Source organism: Protopterus annectens, chromosome 12.part0, assembly GCF_019279795.1.
Source record: "Protopterus annectens isolate FY-2018-M chromosome 12.part0, PAN1.0, whole genome shotgun sequence".
In the NCBI taxonomy this organism is placed as follows: domain Eukaryota; kingdom Metazoa; phylum Chordata; order Ceratodontiformes; family Protopteridae; genus Protopterus; species Protopterus annectens.
In genome coordinates this window covers 1267453898-1267476388 of record NC_056746.1, presented here as the reverse complement: position 1 = coordinate 1267476388, position 22491 = coordinate 1267453898, and the positions used below count along the sequence as shown (strand labels likewise).

General features: G+C 41.0%; 1 protein-coding gene across 4 annotated transcripts in view; it reads right to left on the bottom strand.

The window, feature by feature from the left end:
- SLC13A3 (solute carrier family 13 member 3) overlaps positions 1–22491 on the bottom strand; it is a 709014-nt gene that overhangs the window by 454781 nt on the left and 231742 nt on the right. For all 4 annotated transcript variants that reach the window (XM_044090300.1, XM_044090299.1, XM_044090298.1 and 1 more), the window contains exon 5: positions 15569–15739. In XM_044090300.1, coding sequence (XP_043946235.1) covers positions 15569–15739 — 171 coding nt within the window. The remainder of the gene's footprint in view (positions 1–15568; positions 15740–22491) is intronic.

Sequence of the window (22491 nt, the reverse complement as noted above, 5' to 3'; positions counted from 1 at the left end):
CACTGCTTATCAGCTGTTGGCGCTTCTGCAGAAATTAATTCCATTCATTCCTTAGTGATGTGAAAACAAATCACAGAAGACTGTTGTCCAGGTAGTAATCAATTTCTTTCTTACTTTAGCCCAAACTCCTTCCCTGGATGCTGGTGTAAATATCTGCAGGCATGAAGGCTTGCAACACCTAATTCTATGTTTCTCGTGTGCCAATGTGTGTTCCATGAAAGCTACTATGTGTGCGATACCAACCACGTCTCCACCCCATAGTCTGCATATCATGCACCTCTCTCTCTCTCTCTCATATAAATGCCAGTACTGCAATAGGCCAGACTGTGCCCCTCCCCAACACTCAGGATGGGTGAAGCAACGTAAGCCTTTCACTCATACCCTCTCCCCCCTAGTTCCACCATTATCCAAGCTGCTAATGCAGAGTACATTTGCTACAGAGGGTATCTAATGGTGATCATGCCGTCTGCATACATTAACCTGTCAATGTTCAGTTCTTGGCTGGGGTGCCTACACTACAGAGATAACGTGTCCTCTGTCTGTTTATGCAGTTTTTGCAGCAGTGTTGTGCAGTGTGAAAGTAAGTAAATGCAGCTCTGCATTAAACAAACTGAGCAAAGTAACAAAATATCCAATGCATCGACAATTAACTAGCGCCAGGACACCATGCAAATACTGAGAAATCTGCTGAATGAATGAAATCCACTTGTAAAAAATACATTATTCAAAATGCACAAGTTTTTACTTCTACAGATTATTCAAGTATTTAAAAAAATCATCTTAACCCACAATAATGTTATACTTTCACACAGAGATAAATTAAAATGAATTAAATTCTGTTATTACCTTAAAAAACTCTTATATAGAATGGACATCAAAGTCACCTATTCCAATGTCAGAATGTAATTTGATGTGATCCAGTAAGGATTTACTTCATTTGTTTACCCAGGGTATCTCTTCTTTTTCTTTTATTAACATAAATAGATTCTATAATTTGAAAGATTAAATAATGTTGCTGACCTTTATCTCATTTCTGTTTGTTGTTGTTGTTGTCTTTCGGCTTTTCCTGGTTAGGGGTCACCACAGCGGAACTCCGTCTGCTAATGATTGGCAGTAGATTTTTACGTACAGAGTTGCCGGCTCTGACGCACAACCTTCAACGAAGGTACGCCCATTCACGCACGTCTCCACACAGAAGACGCTTTTAGCTGAGAATTGAACGGCACAACGTCTAACTGTGAGGCGACAACGCTACCGCAGCACCACCACCGCATTATTCAAAACATTTCCCTTAATTTCAGATAAAACTCTCCTATTCTTAGTTTAAACTTTCTTTCACATTTTCCTACTCAAAATGTGGTTCACACAAAACAATATAAATATCATATTCAGTAATAAAATATGCATAAGCATAAAATGTATAACATTTTCCATTTATGGGGTGAAAATAACTATAAATTTTTAGTACATTTACAATATGAACAATTCATACAGGGAAATACGCCTTTTTGATTTGCAGTAAACTCAGGCTCATAATATTTGTTTCTTTACAATAAAAAGTCCTTCAGACTCCAAGATCTTTTATACAAGAATCTAGGTTGCTTAGCAAGAACCTATGTTGTTCAGTGATAGTTCTTTTACCCACCAGAGCAGACAATAAAATCTTTCACTTACATTTGGCAACATTTTGAGGCCACTTAGATCCTTTGTTATAGTTAATGAAAAAACTCTGTTTCATCTCCTTTTGTATAATAGATACACACACTATACCACATTACTAAACATCACTATCCAAATTAGCCATTAATTTCTTAGCAGTCTACCTCATTGTACTAAAATAGATTTTGCCTCTTGTAATAACCTTGCATTAAATCCATGCTCTTTAAAACAGCTAGCTATGGCACAGAGGAATAAAATGCTGACAATGGCCCAAATGTCCCAGGCTCAAAGAGTGTCTTGGGCATCTGTAGCATGGCATGGGGGAAGGGGTGGACCTGGACACTCCTTACGTTAGAGCGCTGGTGGAGGTGGGATTCATATAATGGTGCATAGTTCTAACTGGGAATGGGTGGGGTACATTGGCTAAGTCACAGCAGATGTGGATAGATACGTGGCATATCCCCATTGCACATCGACTTAATGGACATGTACAGGCACGTGCAAGGGGAAATGTGGAACTTGGAGATGAAGTTGAAAATACTTCTGGCAGCAAAACAATGCTGTACTGGGATGCCTTGATCTCCTCATAAGCCCCAAGCATGGTCTGGAGTAAGTCCGGGGGGGGGGGGCCAGGAGAACCCATTAAACCCAGTAGTCAAGAACAGAAGAAAAGGCACCAGTGGTGCTGTTGTTCAACAGTGGGGTGGAAAAAGACTGCAAACAAAAAAACTGCTGTAATCTCTCAGTTTAGGCTCACATGTATTAGCATCACTAGTTAACCTGGGAACATGAGTAAACTGTGACTTTGTGATACTTTAGTATACAAAGTGGGATGCACGCTGGTTCTGTGCAAGAGGGAATTTTACTTAATATATTTCTTGAAAATACATGATTGCAGTACATTTGTTTCATCAAAATATACTATGTCTTCAAATTCAATACACTTGGTTGCAGTCGCAAGAAGATTTCAAAACAAGGTAGTGCCATTTCTGTATTCAACAAAAACATTCAGTGCATTCACAAAATGCTCATATAAAAGCAAATTCTTGCACAGTACATTTCAATGTAATAAAGACAAATTTCTTTTCCCAGGCACCTAAAAACTAAACTGGCATAAACTGGTCATACTGCAGTATCTAGTGGTATATCAGATACATGTCTTTAATAGCTAACATTAAAATAAAAGTAACTGTTTTAATAATATGTTCACACTGTTAATAAATCTTGTAAAAGATATTCATTTTTATAACAAAATTATTTTACTTTCAACACCTTGTTCAGTGAGGATGCTCATAAAACGTGATGCTGTATCTACGGTCATACCCAAAACTTTGTTAATTTCTCACATTACATAACACACTTAATTGCTGTACCTATTTCACAACTTTTACTTATTTAACATATTTCTTAAGCACTCTGTCTAAATACATATTCGCGGGCACTCTTAACCAGCCTCTACCTAAAATAATAAGTCTCATGGGTAGGGACTTCATCATTTTATGAATGTTAGGTACCTCTTGAAATAGACAGATTTTTGGCTTCTGTACAATGAAAAACACATACCATTTAAATGTTAATAGGTCATTCATATGTTTATGTTTCAATATCTAGTATTACAACATAACTGTTTGTCTGGAGCAAATGTATCTTGTTGCAATATGTATCATTTGACAACATTCCTTCAATCTGGTTTATGTAATAGCTTCTATTCATAACCACAATAACCAGCCTTTATATGCACTTCTTATGGGTATATCTTTGTGGTTTCTTAATGATTCCAGTGTGGCCTTCTGTTAATTGTCATGCTATGAAAAGTATGTTTATTATGATAAGAAAGCTATTTAATTGTTATCTTTTCAGCAGCTATTTACTCAAATGTCTTTAATACTAGCTGGCTAATAGAAGAACATGTGCTGGGTTTGTGTAATAATGCACCACTCTCCATATTTCTATCAAGTCCAAACTGTAGCTTCAGATTAACTATAATCACTCTTACTCTAGACAGTATTTGAACCTAGGATGGATTATTTTCCAGTATGAAAGTTACACCCCTATTCAACAAGCCAGTCTCACCTTATGTTAATGAACACTCTGATAAAGCTATCACCTTATGTTGCTGCTTCTCATACTCCCAAGTTGCACGATAGTGGAAAAATAAATACGTCTGCATGGCTGGCCTTTTCCAGTTCTGTCTGTTCTGAGTCGGTGTCTTTGGAACCCAGTCTGTGTAACACAGCCTTAACCTAATCACTGGTTTTAACTAATTGTAATTGAAAGGGTTGTAGGTTGGATTCATTTTTAAACACTTGAAAAAGCTGCATAAATGAAAGTATAGCTGAGCGCTTGTGAACTTTATACGTGTGCAGTTTTTACAGGTAGAGTAAACACCAGCCTTTATCAACATCTGCATGATGTCACAGAGCTGGCTATTTGTGGTTCCTTTTCACCATTGTCTTACAATTTCCTTTGACATCTGGTGAGGCCCAAACTGCCCCTAGGCGTTCATATGGGACATATATGTGCTCTTGATGGGCTGGTGTACTGTTCAGGCCAATTTCTTACCTTACACCAGTTGCTTGTTAAAACAGGCAGCTGATATCTGTGACCCTGAAATTAAGTGGGCATCACAATGGAAGAAGTGAAGCGATACTTGATATAAATAAACTAGAATTTATCAATATGATATAAAAAGCAGAGATGTACATTTCATAGCCTTGCAGTACTCCCAAAAAAATTATTTCCAGGAATGAAAGGGTATGCCTGATTCTTACCCTACAGCCACAATTGGAGAAATCATCTGAAAATGCAGTAATGTATCTCAAGCAATACGTTTACAGCCAGATAGGAATGCACTAAACTTCATCAGGTACTAAATTATTATTGATCTGAAACCTTTGTTCAGCTCTGCAGGGCATGCACACACTGGGACTAAAGCAAAATATGAAATATGTTAAAAACGTGTCTTCTAAGACACAGAAGGAAGGAAAGACTTAACAGCAGGAATGCTGTTATAAGGAAGGCATCAGACAAGCAAACTCTCACCCAGTCATTGCTTCACAGTCATTTCATTTACTGCGAAGAATATTCAGCTATGAATCCAAAAGCAGAGTGGAGATCCAAGCCAACATCTTGTGTATGATTGTATAAACAAAATCCCAGGAAGGCTTACAAAACCCCAATGTGCCACGATTTCATTAATGAATAAAAGTAACAATGGAAATCTAACTACAAGCAGTTCTACAGCACTCCATTACAGTTCCTACCTATAAAGTAGCCACACAACAGAATAAGGATTTTAAAACATCTCCAGGCTTAAAAGCACAAGATAACCTGTAATGCATGTGCCGTGTACATACTTGACCTGGTTACCACTTCACTAAAGTCTAGAAAATCTGCTAATGGAAATGGTTTGCCAGATGCCCGATGATTCTTGTACAGAAACTAGCAAATTCAGCAATTTAATTAATGAGTGTTTGTATACAGTACACCCAATCTATCCTGAGCAATTGGAGCAAATAGACAATCAGACTTCTTGAACACTTTTGTCCTAGAAATTTAAGTGAAATGCTGTATTTTATGATCCATAAGGTGCGTAGGTCTGTCACTTGGATTCTGAGAATAAGGATAAAAGAGAATCCCCTGACTCAGATCCATGCCATGTGTGATCACAGACATGAACAGAAAGGGCTACATAAACAGCACTGTGCAACCCTTACAGAAGGTCGTCTAAGGGTCAGAGCACATTATTACCTGAATCTGCCAAGAAAAGCCTCATCTTCCAACAGGGAACTTCAAAGAACAAACAAGCTCAACAGCCAGATTCAAGTCTTTCTAAGGCAAATTCCAAGTGGGGTAGCTGTTTTTATTGGGAAAGAGGTGTAGATTCCCCAAAAAAAAATCTCAGCTGAAGGCCAGGAAGCTATAGGACCCTTCCAAGTAAGTCAAGATGTCAAGGCAAAACGACTGTCTATGATGGAAGATAATAAAAACTCCCGAATAAGCAAGTGACACAGGAAAATCAATCATACTGAAGAGCTGCACTGCAAAAGTAAAAAAAGAAGTTATGTGCTCATCATAATGTTCCATGTTGGTAGTCCATCTCACCCTTCATTTTTACATATGGGTTCGGAGCCAATCCTCAGCTCCGACTCGGCCGATTTACAAGCTCGAAGACCTCTGGTTGGCTTGTGGCTAAGCAGGTATCCTATAGTGCACCACTACAAAGACCAGATCTTGTTTGCTGCTCACTAGAAGAAAAAAACCATAACAGACAAACCAATACTAAAGTGTCTCCGACCAAAGATAACCAAATTATTATTATTATCTCCAGATCTTCCAGGATGGGGGCAGGAGGGCGGGTTGGTAAAAATGAAGGGTGAGATGGACTACCAACATGGAACATTATGGTGAGTACATAACTTCTTTATGTTGTGTAGTCCAATCTCACCTTCATTTTTACATATGGACAGTGTCCCCAGTGCCTTATTCTTGGGTGGCTCACTGGAAAATACTCCTAAGCACCGTGGAGCCAAAGGATGCTCTACCCCTGGAAGCTAAATCCAATTTGTAATGTGTAATAAAAGTGTGAGGGTTAGCCCACATAGCTGCTGCACAAATATTATCAAGTGGGACCCTGGCTTGAAAGGCGGCAGAGGTAGACAGTGACCTGGTAGAATGAGCCTTGATCCTGCAGGGTAAAGGTCTGCCCTCCAAACTGTAGATAAAGGCTATGCAACTGAAGATCCAGTTAGATAGTGTCACTTTAGAAACTGGCAAGCCCAATCTGGAGTCAGAAAAGGAAACGAATAGTTGATCTCATTTCCTAAATTCCTTGATCCGCTGTAAATAAAAATGTAGTTGTCTATGACTGTCCAGCTGATGCAAACAGTATTCAGCTGCATTACAGTGATTAGGGAAGAAAACTGGGAGTTCTATGGATTGATTTAAGGTAGCAGGGGAACAAACTTTGGGGACAAAGTAGGGATTAGTACGCAGTGATACCCTGTCCTTGTGACAGATCAAATAAGGTGGCTTAACAGACAAGGCTTGTAGGTCTGATACCTATCTAGCTGATTGAATAGCTACCAAAAACAAAGTCTTCCAAGACAAAAATTTCAATGAAGATGAGTATGAAGGTTCAAACGGGGGAGAAGTCAGTTTGGAAAACACAAAATTTAAATCCCAAGACGCCACAGGTTCTTCCAGTGGTGGTCTCAAAAGAGTGATACCCTTCAAAAAGGTTTTGCATAGCTTATGAGACATTAAATTGTTATCTGGAAACCCTAAGTGAAAATGAAAAATTGCCACCAATTGGACTCTGATAGTTTCGGCAGCAGCTCCTTGTTGAAAAAGCTCAGAGAAATTCCAAAATCACAGGGAAAGAAGCAGTGTAGGGATCTACATTCATTTTCTGTGCCCAAATAGAAAATCTTTTCCATTTACTGCCATACAGCCTCCTAGTTGAAGGTTTATGGGAGGACATAAGAATATGTGATACAGAGAATCATACATCATGAAGCCTGACTAAGGATGGAACTGGAGCAGCCATGCTGTCAACCTGAGAGTGTGGATTGAGGAATGTAGCAAACCTGACATGTGAGTCAACAGATCTTGAGCTGGGTCCAGGATCCAAGGATCGTCCAGAAGAGGCTCGAGAAAGGGGAACCAGACCTGATGAGGCCAGTAAGGAGCAATGATGATCAACTTGCTTCCCAGCCAACTGGCTTTCTGAATCACTTTGGAAATGGAGGAAAAGCATACAGAAGACCCAGGGGCCAATCGTGAGCCAGAGCATCTCTGGGTGTCTCCCCCGGAGGGGGACTGAGGGAAAATTAGCTGCTGCCTTTAGTACTGACTGGGCTGGCAAAGAGGTCGCAGCAAGGCTGGCCCATTTGCAGAAAATCTGTTCTGCTGTTTCCTGTTTCAGAGACCACTCATGAGGCAGTAAGATCGCCTGGCTGAGCTTGTCGGCTGTCACATTGGTCGTCCCTGGAATGTGCATTACAACCAGAAAGTGCTGGGAAGAAATCACCCATTCCCAAACTCGCATAGCCTCTTGACAGAGTGGATAAGATCTGGTACCGCCCTGTTTGTTGATATACCAAACTACCGATATGCTGTCTGATTGTATCGCAATAGTCCCGAGAGGAAGAAGGTCTTGTGCTTGCAATGCCCGGGGCACTGCCCTCATCTCCAAAACACTGATATGCAGGTAAGCCTCGTATTCTTGCCATGTGCCTTGGACAGTCCTGCCGAGATAATGCCCCCCCAACCAATCTGGGAGACATCCATGGTCACATTGGCAACGGGTTGGGCATGAACAAAGGGGGTGCCTGTGATCAACTGGTTGGGAGCTATCCACCAAAAAAGATCCTTCTCGCATGATTCCGTCAGCAGGATAGGATGACTCAGCGGGAGATATTGGAAGGACCATTGGGAAGACAGAAGCCACTGGAGAATTCTCATGTGCAACCTGGGTAATTGTACTAATAGAATGGTGGAAGCCATAGTCCCGAGGAGCTGAAGAACCCACTTCGCTTTGACCTTCCGCAATGGAAGAAGATGTTGAATTTGAAAGATTAAGTTTTGTGCCCTGTCAGCGGGGAGATGAGCTATCATGTTCACTGTGTCTACCTCTGCACCTATAAAAATCACAGATTGAGAGGGCAATAATGCATATTTTTCCCAATTTATGGAGATCCCTAACTGAGTACAAAGTTGAATAGTGATGTCTCTGTTTTGGAGGAGTAGATGCCTTGTGGGGGCAGTCAGGAGCCAGTCATCCAAATACGGAAACTCCAGGAATCCTTGATGTCTCAGGTGATCTGTCACTACTGCCATGCATTTGGTGAACACCCTGGGGGGGCTGTGGTGAGACCAAAGGGCAGAGCAGGAAACTGATAATGACTGGCTCCCAGCCAGAAGCATAGATGGCTCCTGGACACCTTGTCCATTTTTATATGGTAGTAGGCGTTTTGGAGATCTAGAGAGCACATCCAATAGTCTTTCCCTAACAATGGGAGTATTGACTGCAGAGTTACCATCCGAAACTTGTCCTTCATGGATTCAATTAACCTGCTGAGGTCCAATATTGGCCTCCAATCTCCGGTTCATTTTGGTACTAAAAAGAACCTGGAGTAAGTTCCAGATACTATCTGGTCTGCTGGGATGGACTGGATGACTCTTTTTAAAAGCAACTTGTTGATTTCCACAGTTGCCTGATCCTTGTGATTGGGTGGTACATCTGGGATCTTCTTGGGAACAAATGGTGGAAGGGAAAAGGGTATGATACAGCCTTTGGTAACAACTCTTTGTACCCACTTGTCTTGAGTGATATTTAGCCAGGCTTCTGGTTACAAAGAAATACGACCCCCGACCGGCCCGAGAGAAATGCAGTCGGGCCTCACATCAGGAGCGCTGATAAGGAAGTCCCTGAAAGGAATCATGGCCTTGCTGGTATTGCAGACCGCTCCTGCCTCTAGGGTGATATCTCCCATTTCCTCCTCCTCCTCTGCTTCTGAAGGAGGATTCACCCTGTGTGTCCGGAAAGACCCCCTGGGACTTTTTGAACCACATTTTACCGCCCCTTTGACCTCTGGGGTATGGCCGAGAGGGATCAGTAAAGCACGCTCCCACGGCAGAAAGCTTCTTTCCTTCTTGCTCGCACCGAGTGAGTGTGTCCTTCACCTTGGAACCAAACAATGAGGAACCATTAAATGGGGCATTGGTGAAAGTAGACTTGAACAGTTCCACAAAATTACACAAGCGCATCCAGGAGTGACACCTCAGGGCAACTCCTGAACCCACTGCTCTACTCACTCCATCAGCCGCATAGGAGATAAGCTGCATGGAGGAGTTAACTATAGAATTTAAGGTGGACAACTGAGTAGAGATCTTGTCAGGGACTCCCTCAGTACAGGCACGTTGTATAGAATCTCCTAACTCCTTGAGGAGATCCCTCTGCAATCTCATGAAGTGAGTGAGATAGTTCAACGATCAAAGGATAAATGCCACTGAGCTAAAGACACACTTCCCAAATCTGTCCATCTGTTGAGAATCCTTGTTTGGCGGATGAACATAGGAAGAAGTCTCCACCAGCTCCTTCTTTGTGGACACCACCACCACGATGGCATCTATGGGAAAGCCCTTAGACAAAAACTCTTTACCAGGAGGAGCAGACAGAAACCTATTGGGTCTCCTGGGGACTGGCTCCATGGCAACAGGATATCCCACACTTTTCGACTAACTAGATCCATTAATTCGTCAAAAGGTGGAGACACCCAAAGGCAGAAGGTTGAGACCCGAAAGCCTTCAGGTACACAGACTCCTCATCAGAAGGGTTGACAGTAGGCCAGTTGCACCTCTGCTTAAGAATCTCCAAGATGTCCACAAAGGAGACATCATCAGAGGATGACTTGGGGGACCCATCCAACTCCTCAAGGTCAGTGTCCAATGTCAAGGACTCATCCTGGGAGTCAACATGCTTCCTCTTACTTAGCCTCTTTTGGAGAAGCTCCTCAAAAGGGCATTCTGGAGAGGCCTTGGAAGAGTGGGGTCCACCAGCTGATGGCTCCTGAGGCTGAGGGTCTCTGCTGTCTCCGGAGAGAGTAGGGGCTGAGACTGAAGTGGGTGCTCTTGGGGAAGAGTGCTGGTATCACTGGTAGGGGCTGGAGAATGAGACAGCATGCTCCTCATCATCTGAAACACCAACCTCTCCAGCTTCGAAGACCTCTCCTGCTTCAAAGAGACAAAGGTTGATGTCAGAGCCAGAGCCATTGGCTCTGAGACAGATGCAGTGTCTCAGCTCACCCTGGCCAATGCACCGAGAGAAAGGCTTGGAACCGAAGAAGATAGATTCCAACCCTCCCTGTCAGCACTGACAGGAGAGCTTTGGCCCCTGGACACGACAGACGGCACTGAGCATGTCGGAGCCGAACCCGGCTCCAAAGCAGCAACAAAGGAAGCTGGAACCGATAGTACCTCCGGTGGCACCAAGCACTCTGGCTCCGAAGGGCCAACATGGCTTGGAGGAGGAATAGCAGACAAGGGCAAAGCTGGATCGAGTGGCATCGGAGCCGACTGGGTCAGAGCCAATAATAATTTTGGTAAGGCAGACTACTTCAGGAGTCTCAACACTACCCTCTCCACATCTTCTTCCAAAAGGCTCCTGGAAGATCTGGAAGACATAGTAGGGGATCTTGAGCTAGGGGTTAATGGAGACTTCAGTAACATGGAAACTGGTAGGGAATCCACAGACTGGCTCCATGAAGCAGATTCAGTTGCTGATTCAATCGGTTCTCAGATCAGCTACAAAACACTTGAAACCAACTCTGACACCACAATAGTGCTCTCCTTCAGCTCCGAAGGAAGTGGAGCCAAGGAGGCAGATTTTGACTGTTTAGAAGGCGGCTCTGAGACACCAGCCGGCAACGGAGAGGGCCTTTTTGAAGACTTAGATTAGATAACTATGTTAGAAGCCAAAGAATGCTTATGGCAACTTAGGCTCAATGCCTGCAAATGGCCTGGCATTAATGAACAAATAGCAATCACTAGCATTCTCAAACTTAGATCATATTTTATATGAACAAAAATTACACTATTACTATTTACTGTTTGTGTATGAATTTGAATGCTTAAGTGGTTATTTTTGTATCCAACAAGTTTCTTTTTATAATTCATATATTTTATAACATTTATTATTACAACATAACCAATTCTACATATTATGTTGATCATTATATATTATTTTATACACTACACTACATGTTATATTTAATATTCAGTATTTATATTTATATTTACATTTATTTATACACAATATTTATAGTAATATTTATAATAATATTTATTTTGCTTGGGTGTGTTAACATTTACTTTTACATTTATATATATTATTACAGTTATATATATATATATATATATATATATATATATATATATATATATACACATATATACTTACATTTTGTAAATATAACACCATAAGGTATATATATAAACTTTTATCAGTATTTTGATTAACTACATTTATATTGATTCACACTATCATTGTGGTTTTAACTTTATTCTTACCGGTTTAATTATTTAACATACATAATTATTTTTAGAAACATTTTAACATTCCTTATTGTTTTTTAATGGAATATATGTCCTTATTCTTACTGTATCTTTAAGATGTGATGAACTGATTATTTGATGATTATTATTAATTATCTATCTAATTATTCACTTAAATGGTTTTGAATTTAGTATATAAAGGATGATCAGCAATGGTAATTTGTACTCTGATGATGCCCCAGGTTAGTGGGTGAAAGCGCTTAGTATCTGTGGATTGTATCGTGAATTGTCTTTCTGTTTGGTCCAGTTTTGTTCATTAAAAGTATTTTCGAAGAGACCAGGATCCAAGGCTTGCTGTATTTTTGGCTTATTGAGGACTTAGATTTGCCAGACTTGGAGGAAGCCGAACAACTAGATAGAACTTCCTCAAAATATGGTTTTAGTAGACCCTTGAGTATAAGCTTGTTCTTTCTCTCCTGTAACACCCTAGCAGAGAAAGCATGGCAGAACAAGCATGATTCCTGCAGGTGGATGGCACCTAAACAGTAGACACAGCTACTGTGGCCATCCGTTAAAGACATATTTTGGGAGCATTTCATGCACTTCTTAAAACCCAAAGGTTTGTGCTCCTTACTCTCTTTAGACATTTCACAAACACACACACACACACACACACACACACACACACACACACACACACACACACACACACACACACACACACACACACACACACACAAAAGGAAGAAGAAGAAGGAGGGAAGAAGACTAGGTCCTCTAACTAAAATGGGCCTAGCCCTACAGAAGAAAGTACCACAAGGACTAGGTCCTCTACCTTAAACGGGCCTAGCCCGGTGGAACAGAAACTAGGTCTTCTAATTTAAACAGACCAGAAAACGCACACACACAGAAAACTGTATATAACTCTATGTGGAACAATTAGAAGAAAAAAACTAACGTAATAAGGGAGGAATTCCAATCCTTAGCAAATAACCAGCGGATCCCCGCCAAAAATACAATCTCAGATTAAGGAAACTAAGCTGCCAATAATGGTCTATAAAGACAACAGAATAACAGGAGCCCCTGTTAACTATCAGTGGAAAACCGCCACAAACTAAGAAACTACCTGATAAGGAAAAAAGTGCAACGATGCCTACAAGAACTCTAAACTGGCACACAAGATACCAAACCAACAAGTTTAAGCTAAGAATGCACCAAAAAGGGCAAACGCCGTAATAACTGTAATACAAAATTTAAATAGAAGAATTTTGACACTTAGCCAGAGCCAAAAGAAGCACAACCGAACTCGTTGACACGGCAAACAAGATCTGGGGTTTGTACTGGTGCACTATGGGATACCTGCTTAGCCATGAGCCAACCAGAAGTCTTCAAGCTTGTAAATCGGCCAAGTCGGAGCCGAGGATGGGCTCCGAACCCATATGTAAAAATGAAGGTGAGATTGGACTACACAACATTAATTTTTTATAGTTACCTCCAAAATAAAAGCCCTTTCTGTTTGGACAACTATGCATTGCTAGGCTGCTGCCAGACTTTTATCATAGAAATATTCCTATCAGTAATCAAAGCCCCAACCTCCAGGCTGTAGGGTGAAGACAGTGCAACTGTTTGAATGTTCTCATTTTCAGTGGATGTTCACACAGAATGTAACTGCTGCAAGAACCACAAAGTGCATGGGAATTAGCCATTGTTAGGGGTTCGGTTCTCGGCCTGATAATTTCAGTGCTCAAAACTTTCTGTGGGCATGCAAAGATGGAATTGAGTGCTATGGCCCCTCAAGGGAGATTGATAAACGAGTTTGCTTCCTATTCTCAACTCCTCTTTTCTGCAGCCCCAAGAAAATGGTAGGTAGAATAATGCACTACATAATGCTCATGGGGGACCAAGATAAGATGTTAAAAACAACTCAGATAAAGGAATTAATTACAACTCCACAATAGTATTAGTCCAGACCCAAAACTAAAGAAACAGGCAAACTAATAATGCAGACTAGAAAGAATCAGAAACATCATAAGTGAGATGAGGAAAAAACAAAAAAATGAGTGCAAACCAACTGAATCCTGAAGTAAAAGAAATCAGTGATAAACAGCGGCACCAGACACATAGACAATAGTAATGTTTTTGAACACCTGAGGATGGCACATGCTTGGAACAGTACAAAAAAGTGCTCAGTCAGCTTAATAACAGCTTGGATGCTAATAACATGTCAACATAACAAAATATTTCAAATGCTGCTCTGGCCCAAGGTCGAACATCCGATTGCTAATGTTTTATAGAAGTGTGAAAAATCTCAAAGCTACAGTCACACAAAATTAATGAACAGAAATATTTCTGAAAAAAAGTCTGCATAGCAACAGTTCATTTGGTGACATTTAGATTAATATCTGCAGTCAAAGATTTGTGTATTTATCACAAAAAATAATGCAGACAGCAAACCATTATTCTCAATGAAATCTTTTGTTTACCAGACCACCTTCCAACTTCAGCACCCCTTTATCCCCTCCAACCGAGTGTTTAGTTTACCTGAAATCAGACCCTTCTTTTGGATGGATGGATGACCAATAGCAGGACGACAGTTAACTGTCCCTCTAGAGGAAAGAACTAAATAAATTAATTGCACTGGCAGTGTCACCCTTGAGAAGCCCAGGATTTTATTCTAAACCTAACTCTAGTGCCCTGCAGTAACACTTCCATAGCTCTAGCCACTGAGTCAGGAGCGCCACCGCATATGCAGCAACCATAGGAGTAGAGTGCAAATGCACTTACGGGTGAGCATTCTGCCTTACTGCAACACCCCGCATCTACTGAGTCTCACTACTACTACAGTTGATCAAGCTGCCCCCCCCCCCAAAAAAAAGATATGCAAGTTGTCACTGTGAATTCAGCTCCCATCTTCAATGACTGGCTTCTTCAGCTTTCAGGCCTCTACTTAAAGTCAGGTTATCTCTGTCACAGATATTCAGGGCATTATTTCTTTATGGCATGGATTTGGAAGCTGACAAGCCATTTGAAGACACTGCTTTCCCTTCCAAAAATGATACATTCAGCATTTCTGGAAACAATCGGGTATCACTGCATGCAGAAGACACTCCCCTTCAGTCTTCTGCTTCAGAACGATTAACGTTAACTGCATTAACCAATCGAGGGAACCTCCATAATTACACCTTGCAGAAATGTCGAATCTGACCTAAGGGGGGGGGGGGGCAAGTTCTGAGAGTAGCTGTAAGGGTCTTAATAAGCCAAAGGCAGCAACTCAAAAATAGCAACTTATAAATGCCACCAAAGAACATTTTTCACAAAAGGTATTTTAATTCTGATGTACAAATACGTGCAAGTGGGCAGACTCAAATTTTCAGACATAAAATACAGGTCTGTTGTTAGTGGAATAGGATTTTATGAAGGTGCCAAATAAAGGATCACACTCAAACTAGGTTGTGTATTATAGCTATATATATATATATATATATATATATATATATATATATATATATATATATATATATATGGGATGGAATAACAGATAAACAAGCAAAGAAGCAGAAAAAGCTTCTTCAATGACATTCATTGAAGAACAAGTTAATACAGAACAGGTTAATGGAGCAGCTGTTGGATAGAGGCAGTAAAAGGCTCAATGTTCTCATTTTTGCACTAACAAGAAAAAAATTAAGGCACTCAGAATGGTATGACTTTTCTATCTGGACCTTACATGCTCATCTAGTAAAGTCAATACCTTTGGCGAAGACAGGTGGCCTGTTGGATGATGTGATATTTCCATACAGATACTAAGTGAACATAGAGTCCACATCAGTCTTTTTAAATCAGCTAGTAGCAATACCTTTTCAGCTGGCCAATCAAGATGAGGTTTGGTGCTGTTCCTGTAAGTGTTGCAGTACCGCCAATACTAGCAGCGTAAGGTACAGCGATAAGAAAGCCCTTCCAAACTCGCTTCTGGTACTCGCCCTCCTTTTTCTTATTAGCAGCATCAGGTCTTCCATTCAAAAACGTGCTTTAAATATGAACAGAAAAACATTCTTATTAATTATGTTGGTTTGACACAAAGGTCTGTGGTGACCATACAAATTCAAGAGCTCAACTTCTGTGGCACAAAAACACAGTGATGAAAGTATACGAGTAACTGTATGCAGAGCAGTCATACGACAAATACTATTAAAGGAAATCTATACTAACACAATAAGCTACACAAAGAGTTCAGTTATTTTGTAATAACATCACTCATGCTAGAGTTCAAAACACTACATTTTTTTTGTTGTTGCTAATTTGATACGTGGCTGTTACTATTACATATTACATCATGCTGACCCCTCAGAATGTTCATGTGACCATGCAGGTTAATAATGCAGAGCTCCTGGGTCAGATATGTGCTCATATCATGCAATGCAGTTAAAGAAGCCAGATTCGACAAATTTCAGGGAACAGAAAATGGGAAGGATGCCACACAAACTAATACTCCAATTTACAGCCAAACTAAACAGTGGTTAGGGCAGCTTCTCCAGACTAAAAGTATTTTTTTTAGTTTTAAGTTTCTTCATGTACGTGTACTAAAAATAAATGTTCAATACTTAAGCATCACAAAACTAAAACCATCAAAAATTTGCAAATTAATTTTTTTTTAGCATGGTAAAATAGGTGCAGTACCTGCAAAAGGTGGGAGACATGCAGACTTACTCACTCCTGGCCCATGCCTTTGACATTTAGCCATGTAGGAGTAAACTCCAACACATTTTCCATCTGCACCTAACGTTACACACATGGTAAGATATATTCTGCCATATATTACTGTTTAAATAATAATTTATAAATCATCTAACTTAAAAGTGACCTGACTGAGGACTTTTTCAATGGTTAAGTAGCCTTGCAGTTTTAAAATGTCTACAGTCCCATGGTGGGAAAGCATATTTGATTACTGTTCAGACATGAAAAGATAGTCACACAACTTGAAGACTACAAATTAACCACCGTGTAAGTGACGGCAGGAATTATCATTCTAAATCAAAATACTTTCCTAAAGAGGTGAGATAGGTTCTTTTTTTTTTCTTTTTGGAGTAAAAAAGTACTACTTATAACCATCCCATAGTTGGTGAAAGAAATATAAAAGATATCAATAAAGATGTCATTATTTAAGGCAACTCCAAAACAGGCAAAATATGGAAATAAAAAAGCAAGGTAAATATTTCTTGTTTTTTGATACACAAGATTCATATAAAAACTGCCAACAAAAGATTATTACTAAATCCTAATCAGTCGGTCCAATTAGCACAGCAAAGCAGCTTTATCATCCCCCCTTTTCCTAATCTCTTCCACTAGTCCCATGTTTTCTTAATGCTGTCAGTTGTACTACACTAGGTGGCAAAATATTCCAATAACTTACTTCCCCTATCAGCAAAAAAAAAAAAAAAATGTCTTCATGTTGACTTAAAATTTAAAATTTTAACATCCATGTGTGCTGCTATGCTTTACCCCAACCATCTATTCTAGCAAAAAAAATGTTTTCTCTTTTAATATTTTGAGATCAAATTAAGCATTTGTTCCTTTCTTTCTTTATGTGCAAAGCCCACTTTCAGAAGAGGATCCAGGAACAGTTATAAAGAGGGCTCAGTGGTTTCTGGGTTGTTACTAGGCACGTGATCGGACAGATTTTTCAGAGCTAGTCACTGTAATTCCCATTACCTGCTGCCGTTTTCCATGAGGGTCTGTGTGGCAAGACCATGGAAGTATTAGCAGTTACCCATCATTTCATCCGGGCTGCATTCGAAGAAGGTGAGGGGAACTACTATGTTTGATATGAATGGGAGTCTGTTAGAGTGGGTAACATTAATTGTTTAGATAAAACAAAAATGGATTACACAGCAAACATATGACAATTAACTACACATAAATTTGAAAATGATATGCACTGCTTGCAAACCAAAACAGCACAGATATTGACATATAACAGTAATCTTATAAAGGATTGTAACTCTTATGTACAGTTACCACAACGGTGCATGAGGTCCAGACATCAGTGTACTTCTAAGCACAGAATCATGATGAAATTAAGTATACAGCTGTGTACAACTACACTATGGAGTATGATGGCGCAAGTATACATCTATGTACTCCTACACTCTGGAGTATGATGGCACAGCTATACACCTGTGTACACATAAGGAATGGAGTATGACACATAAGTATACCTCCGTGTACACCTAAACACTGGAGTATGATACCACATGAGCATATATCCACGTACTCCTAACACTGGGATATGATAACACATGAGCATATATCTAATTACAATGTATGATGATGGATGAGTATTAATCCGTATGCACCTAAACACTGGAGTATGATGATATATGAGCATATATTCGATTACTCCTAAACACCAAAGTATGATGACGCATGAGTACTAATGTGTGTGTGTACTAAGCACTGGAGTATGAGAACATATAAGTATGAACACAATAAGGAGTGCAAATCCCAAGAAAAGAGGCCTCCGTAAAGTAAAACAACTTTATGAACACATAAGTATGTTACTCCGAAACATAAAACTTTGATGACGCATGAGTATTAATCTGCGTTCACATAAACAATAGAGTGTGATGACATATGCACATATATCTGTGTACTCCTAAACACCGGGGTACGATGACACAAGTATGCATCAGCGTACTCCAACACTCTGGAGTATTATGGCACAAGAATGCATCTGTGTACACATACAGAATGGAGTATGATCTCACATGAGCATATATTCATGTAGTGTTCACACTGGGGTATGATAACACTTCAGCATAGGTTCATAGGTTCATAGGTAGGTACTAGGCTATCGGCCCAAGGGCCTATGTAAGCCTAGCCAACAAGGTTCCCCTGGCTTACATCACCCAAGAAAGTTATTTTCCTGTGCCACTGTCGAGCAGAGACACAGAAGTGATCCCCGGGGCGTATTTCCTATTTCCCATCCACTCATCAAGATTCTTCTTGAAGAGTGCTAATGAAGAACTTTGCTTGACATAGATGGGTAGCCTGTTCCAGAGTATGGGAAGTCTCTGGGACAGGAATCTATCCCTCCAGCATGTCCTGTTTATTGTGGTGACAATGTTTAGGTCCCTAGAGCGTGTAGCTCAGAGGGATTGGGATTTCTTTAGGTGTAGCATGTCCAACAGCTCTGGGTTTGACATAGCTTTATATGTCAGGCAGAGATCACCTCAGAGTAGGCGATATGCTACGGAGTAAAGTTGATGTTTTTTTGAGGCGGTCAGTGTAGGGCATTTGTTTGAAGCCAGTAATCCTCTTTGTGAGGTACTTCTGTGGCCTTTCCAGCTGCTGCAGATGTCTTGTGAGGTACATTCCAAAAGGGGCATTGTACTCTATAATGGGTCTAGTGACTGTCGAGTATACGGGAACAATGACCTCTTTTTTCCTGGATGAGAACCCTTTTATGATGAAGTGTGCCACATAGAAGGACTTCCTGACTACTGTGGCGATGTGACTATCAAAGAAGAGACTACTGACCACCTGGGTCCCAAGGTCTCTTATCATGCATTCGGTGTTAAGTAGATTGCTGCCTATGTGGTAGCTCATTGGTACAGAGTTTTTACCAAAGGGGATGATGCTGCACTTTTTGGCATTGAGCTTGAGCCCATGGCTCTGACACCAGGCATCTGTCTCAGTGAGGCCCTTCTGTAGGATGTCCACATCATTTGGGGACTTGACTATGGCTCCTAGTTTGCAGTCATCTGTGAACTTCATTAGTCAGAGGCCTTCTATGTTAGCCTGTACTTCAGAGAAGTAAATACCAAACAGGAGAGGTCCCAGGACGGAACCCTGTGGTCCGACACTTGTCACTGCTTTGAGGTCAGACTTGGAATCTGCAACTTTTACAGTGTAGGTTCTGTCAGTGAGACAGTTGGCAACCCATCTTGTGACATAGGGATTTATACCTAGTTTAGTGAGTTTAGCTATAATTCCAGAATGGGGGATGGAGTCGAAAGCCTTGGGGAGGTCAAGGGAACAATGACAATGTGAACCACCTTACCCTCATCTACGGCTTTGGTGACTGCCTCAAAGAAGTCAATCAGGTTCAGGAGGCATGATCTGCCTTTCACAAACCCGAACTGGGTGGGATCTAGAGTTTGGAGGTTACCAATGTCTTTGTTTATGAGTTCCATGATGATACGTTCCATGGCCTTGCAGACCAGGCTCATCAGGCTAATAGGTCAATAGTTCCCGGGATCAGTGGTGGCTCCCCCTTTGTGGAGTGGGATAACTGTTGCTGTGCACCATTCAGTGGGCACAAAGCCTGATGCAAGGCTATTATTGAACATGGTGCTTAAGTGGGGAGCCAGTTCGTTCTGAAGTTCGTGTAAAACGCAGCCTGGGATGTTGTCCTGTCCCATGGATGCTGTGCTTTTGGCTTTAGAGAGTGCAGCTTTTACCTGCGTAGTTGTGATTACAGGGACTCTGCATTCTTCCTGTATAGATATGGGCCCTTTAGAGGGTGTGGGGTGCTAAAGTTAGCACTGAACCTATCTGCCAGGATGCTGGCAATATCAGTTGGTTCTGTAATTTTCGTGCCTTTGTGCTGTAACTCAGAGCAGATCTGGGTGTTGCCATTGAGATTCTAGACATAGCTATAGAATGCTTTGTGGCTGTCCTTGAAATTAGTGGCAATTTTGTTTTCATAGCTAGCTTTGGAGGATCTAAAAAGGGATCTCAGCTTCTTACGGAGGCTGACCAGGGAGCTCCTCCACTCATGGGATTTTACTCTGTTTTGCAACAGTTTCTTCATTCTGTTGGACAGTTTGTTTATGGCAGAGGACCACCAGATCGGCTTCCTTTTATTTGGAGGATAGCATCTTGGTTCTGTTTGGGACAGCTCGATCCATGCACTCGAGTAAGTGCTAATAGAGTGCATTTGTGCAGGATTCAGCAGTTGTAACTGTATTGTCCATCTGCATGGGTGTCATGAAGTTCACCACTTCTGTCTTAAGAAGCATGAAGTTGGCTTTGGAGAAATTTTTTACTGTGGTTTCCTTAATGGGGGTGGGGGCGGGATGTGGATATCAAGGGTGATTAGCTTATGGTCAGATCGGACCAACGAGGAGTTGACTTTAGGTGTGGAACACTGGTCACTCATGTTGGTAATGACTAGGTCTATGATATTGTTGCCCCTGGTGGGGGTCTGGATAAGTTGATCTAGGGCATTGGAGTTTATGAATTCCAGAAAGCGTTGAGCTAAGGAGTTGGTACATGAGTAGTTTTCCCAGTTAATGGTGGGGTAGTTGAAGTCACCCATTATTAGGGTGTTTGGTTGAACCCTAATATTTTCCAGTACATCAAGAAAAGAGGAGTGGGAATCCTGGGGCATCGTGGGGGATCTGTAGCAAGCTACAATTTGGAATGCAGTTTTGCCCGGAGTTAGTTGCACTTAGATAACCTCGGATGCATTATGCTGAGCAACTAGCCTGGAGGTGTGGATATCCTTAATGAATATGGACACACCTCCACCTTTGGTGTTTCGGTCCAGGTTACATGCATATGTCTAATTACTCCTAAATACCAAAGTACAATGATGCATGAGTATTAGTCTATATGAGGACACATGAGCATATGTCCATTTACTCCTAGAGATCAAAGTATGGTGATGCATGAGTACTAATCTGTGTGCACTAAACACTAGAGTAGGAGGACACATGAGCATATGTATGTCCATTTACTCCTAGACCAAAGTATGATGATGCATAAGTACTAATCTGTGCACACTAAACACTGGAGTATAAGGGGACATGAGCATATGTCTTGTTACTCCTAAACACCAAAGTATGAAGACAGATGAGTATTAATCTATGCTCACCTAAACACTAGAGTTTCATGACACATGAGCATATATCTGTGCACTCCTAACACTGGGGTATGATAACACATGAGTATATGTCTAGTTACTCCTAAACACCAAAGTATGATGATGCATAAGTATTAATCTGCTTGCACCTAATCAATGGAGTATGATATACATCTATCTACTCCCATACTATAAAGTATTATGGCATTAACTGCTTGTCATTATGGCTACAAGAGGTTTATATCTCAGAAAAGCATTGTATAAACAAAACTAGGACTACCAGAGTGCCATTTGAGCATAATATACCAACTGACCTATATCAACAGATGGCTGGTAATATTACTGGGTGTGCAAATCCTGGATATTATACATACACAGCTGAAGTCTGCAGAAGTATTCAGAACTAAGAGACAAGTTGAATACTATGGTGCTTGCTACATTTTGTTTTGGCTCCCAATCCTCCAGATTGACAGTCAGCTTGTCAGGCATACTCCTATTCCTCTGGATTCTAAACACAGTACTAGCCCTTTTTTAGGAACTAGTGGTAAGGAGGAAAGATGAGGTGGACAGCGACACTGATCTGGTAGTATCACCCTGACAGGGCTGCTACCAGGGTGGGAACAGGAAGTGGATAAGATTGTCCAGGAGCTAGACAGCAGACCTGGAATCTGCAGCACCATATATGTTGCCTGCTCCAGGTTTTTCTTAGGCTCTAACCCCCTCAGTATACTGATGCTAGGTAGGTAGGCTAGGCAGACTACAGGGCATAGTCTGTGAGGATGCACCCACACCAGAGGAGCCTCATCACTGGCCAACCCACACATATCTAGCTCAGCAACTGATGTACATCCCAGCCACCATTAAGGCTGTGATGACTGATCCACCTACATCAGCACAGCCTCTCCCATCAGGAT